Source organism: Tuber melanosporum (genome assembly GCF_000151645.1).
Source record: "Tuber melanosporum whole genome shotgun sequence assembly, scaffold_110, strain Mel28".
Taxonomy (NCBI): domain Eukaryota; kingdom Fungi; phylum Ascomycota; class Pezizomycetes; order Pezizales; family Tuberaceae; genus Tuber; species Tuber melanosporum.
This window is the reverse complement of record NW_003298767.1, coordinates 156539-159364: the sequence shown is the minus strand read 5'-3', so window position 1 is coordinate 159364 and position 2826 is coordinate 156539. Positions and strand designations below refer to the sequence as shown.

The 2826-nt window shown below is 50.7% G+C and overlaps 1 protein-coding gene; it reads right to left on the bottom strand.

Moving 5' to 3' along the window:
- Nucleotides 1–739: 739 nt before the first annotated feature.
- GSTUM_00000373001 (uncharacterized protein) lies at nt 740–2713 on the bottom strand (the record flags this gene model as incomplete). XM_002835607.2 has 1 exon in its annotated part: nt 740–2713. The coding sequence occupies one exon, from the start codon at nt 2711–2713 to the stop codon at nt 1664–1666; it is 1050 nt and encodes a 349-aa protein (XP_002835653.1). The 3' UTR covers nt 740–1663.
- Between the last annotated feature and the right edge of the window lie 113 nt (nt 2714–2826).

The window sequence follows — 2826 nt, the reverse complement described above, 5'->3', positions numbered from 1 at the left end:
GTCTCCGAAACCCAATACCACCTCCATCCCCACGCCCAACTCCATACTACCAGGAAAAGGCCTACGAGTAGCCACACACAGCAGCGCTATAGCATTCCCCACCTCCACCCAATAAATGAGTCCACTTACACTCTCTAGGTAACTCTACTACCCCATCGCTCCCGGGCACCTCACGCCCGTCGAGTGCTAACCAGATCTTGCAATACCTACCTAGCTGCCCTCCACAAAGTGGATTTATAAAAAGGTGGTGGAGGGCAAGAGTGGAGAGACCATTCCTAACATTTGATGTCGTTCGCTCGTATCGTAACTTTTGATGCACCGTTGGGTTGGATTGATTCGCCGGGCATGATGGCCTAACGGACATTTCAAGGTGGGGGATGGACTCGAGGGTTGGGGGTGCATATACGACCGGCCCGGTAGATATGTTAGGAGTGCTAAAGGGTGCTCTCTGATCCCATCATGTATCCTGTGCTCCTTAAAATGTATGATGTAGCAGTGCTGATTGTGATGGCAATAGCCTGTTTGCTCCCTACGAGTCTCATACGAACTTTCTCCAACAGCCGTTGTTCTAGATGGAATTGCTATGCAGATTTTGGCTAACCACTCCGGGATGGCGTGGTAAGACTATGTGATCTCGTACTAGATCGAGTATTATAATAGGTCTAAACATCTTTGTCGGAAAACGTAGTTTTTTTCGCGAGTTTTGGCGATAAAATATTCATATCATTCGAGTAGCATGTTACTAATAGACATGATGTGTAAATATGGTGGCTAAACTACAAAAAAGCAAAAAAAATTGCCAAAAAAATCGCTGAAAATAAAAAAGGATAAACCAGGAAGGCGAAAACAAGAAAGGCGAAAACAAACGGGGGAAAACAAAGACGCTCAGAAAAAACAACAAAAAAGCAAAACAAAAACACCCCCAACCTCACCCCCACTTCCTGGGAGCTATTTTACTAGTATATTAATCCATCGTTTTACCTCCCCCTCTTCTTGATAATCCCGCCATCAACCCCCTCCTCCGTAAGCCCCGGATGCACGCCACGCACATGCACCCTCATGTTATCCAGCCTGGCCATTCCCAATCCGCACACAGAGCAGGCGAACCTGTGCTCAGATTTGTGTTTCGAAACCTCGTGTCTGTCCCGATCCTTGCGCGTAGTAAAGCCCGGACATGCATTGCATTCCGGGAATCGGCAGCACAGGCGCTTGTTGTGCATTGGGTCGTCGGCGATATGGTGGTGGTGGTTAAGCGAGGGAATGGGAGGGGCGTGGGAGGGGAGAGCGCAGGTGGGGAGAGCGCAGCCGTACGTAATATCCCGCCTGAGTTTTCGTTGGCGACGACGGGGTTTGGAGGGTGGAGTTAGAGGGGGCGAGGCGGAGGGTGTGGGTGTTGAGGAGGATGGGCAGGATGAAGTTGAGGGTGTGGAGTGTGGTGGCGATGGTGGCAGGACTGGAGGTATTGGTTGTGTGAATGTGTCCCGGAAATCCTTCATCAGGTCCTTCGGATCCACGCCTGTGGTGTCAATGTCTGGGAAGGGGTCAAAGAGGAGTGTTTCTGTGGTGGTAGCGGGAGTGGTAACGGGAGTGAGTGGTGATAGTGTTGGTAATGAGTCATCAATGTAAGGGTAATATTCTTGTGGTTGATGATGTGAAGACGGGATTAGACTAGCAGCAGCCTCATTGAAGGCGCTGATAGAGAGGAACTCCATTGCAAATAGGTCAGGTGGATCTTTGGTGATGTGCATTGTCGGATTGATAAGCATTGATTATGGAGAGCCAATAGTGCGAGAGCCCTAAATGCCTGGAATAGGGCGGAGGTTTGAAGCTGCGTTTGATGCTCTTGAGAAGATTCCGTGCCTTGGTCCCGGAGTCTCTGTTGTTGCTGCCGCTGCTGTTGCTGTGTTTGAGTTTGAGATATGACGAGATGTTGTTTAGGGCAGCTCTGCGCTACCACTTCGGGTGTGTGACTAAATTTTGGAATTGAAGTGACTATATCGAGATATCGGGCTAGGGTTATGGTATCCCCGAGCCCCCGGGTAGGCAAATGGATGGTGGGTGGGGCTTGGTCTATGGTGTTTTGAGTGGTGCACTGCTTGAATGGAGAATCCGCGGTGTATGGCTCTGTGTTATCTAGATTGTACGAATCGAAGGTATAAGGCTTGTAATCATCCTGAGAGTAATGATAGCATGAGCCCGGTGTGTATGGTGTATGATCGGTCGTATGTAGCTTGTATGTATAACACGGATACGGCTTGTAGTCGGTCGGGTACGGTTCGCATAGGTTGGATGGCATATAGTGCTTGTGCGTGTCTAGCAAACCTTGGAATAAACCATTACTCCATCGGTTACCCGAGTCCGGGGTAGCCCAGCACCAAAGCGTACCGCGGCCAAATGTCTGGAATGGGGCAGAATTGGAGGTTTCCGTCTCCCCCTTTTCCGCACCCCTCCTCAACGAAGCAGCCTGTGGCGCAGGGAAGCCATATCCCAACTCCCGGCGCTCGAGGGGGGGAGAAATCGCCATCCAGAGCAGTGAGGAAATCCGATGCTCCGACTCGCGGCGACTAGGCTGCCATGGCTCCGACCAAACGCGAAGATAGGAAGGACTAGAAGGCCGAGTCGCCCTTTTACGGCGACGCCGAGCCGCCCTTCTGCGACAAAGTCTAGCTGCCGTTCTCCGCATCTTTGCGTAAGGTACCTGTTCACTCACCATCGATTAGCAACATCGCCACCAGCCCGAGCCAAGAATTCAAGCAAGAACAAACCAAAAAAAAGGTGTATCCGAGGTAGTATCGACTAGCTCTCAATCGACTACACTTTGCGTTG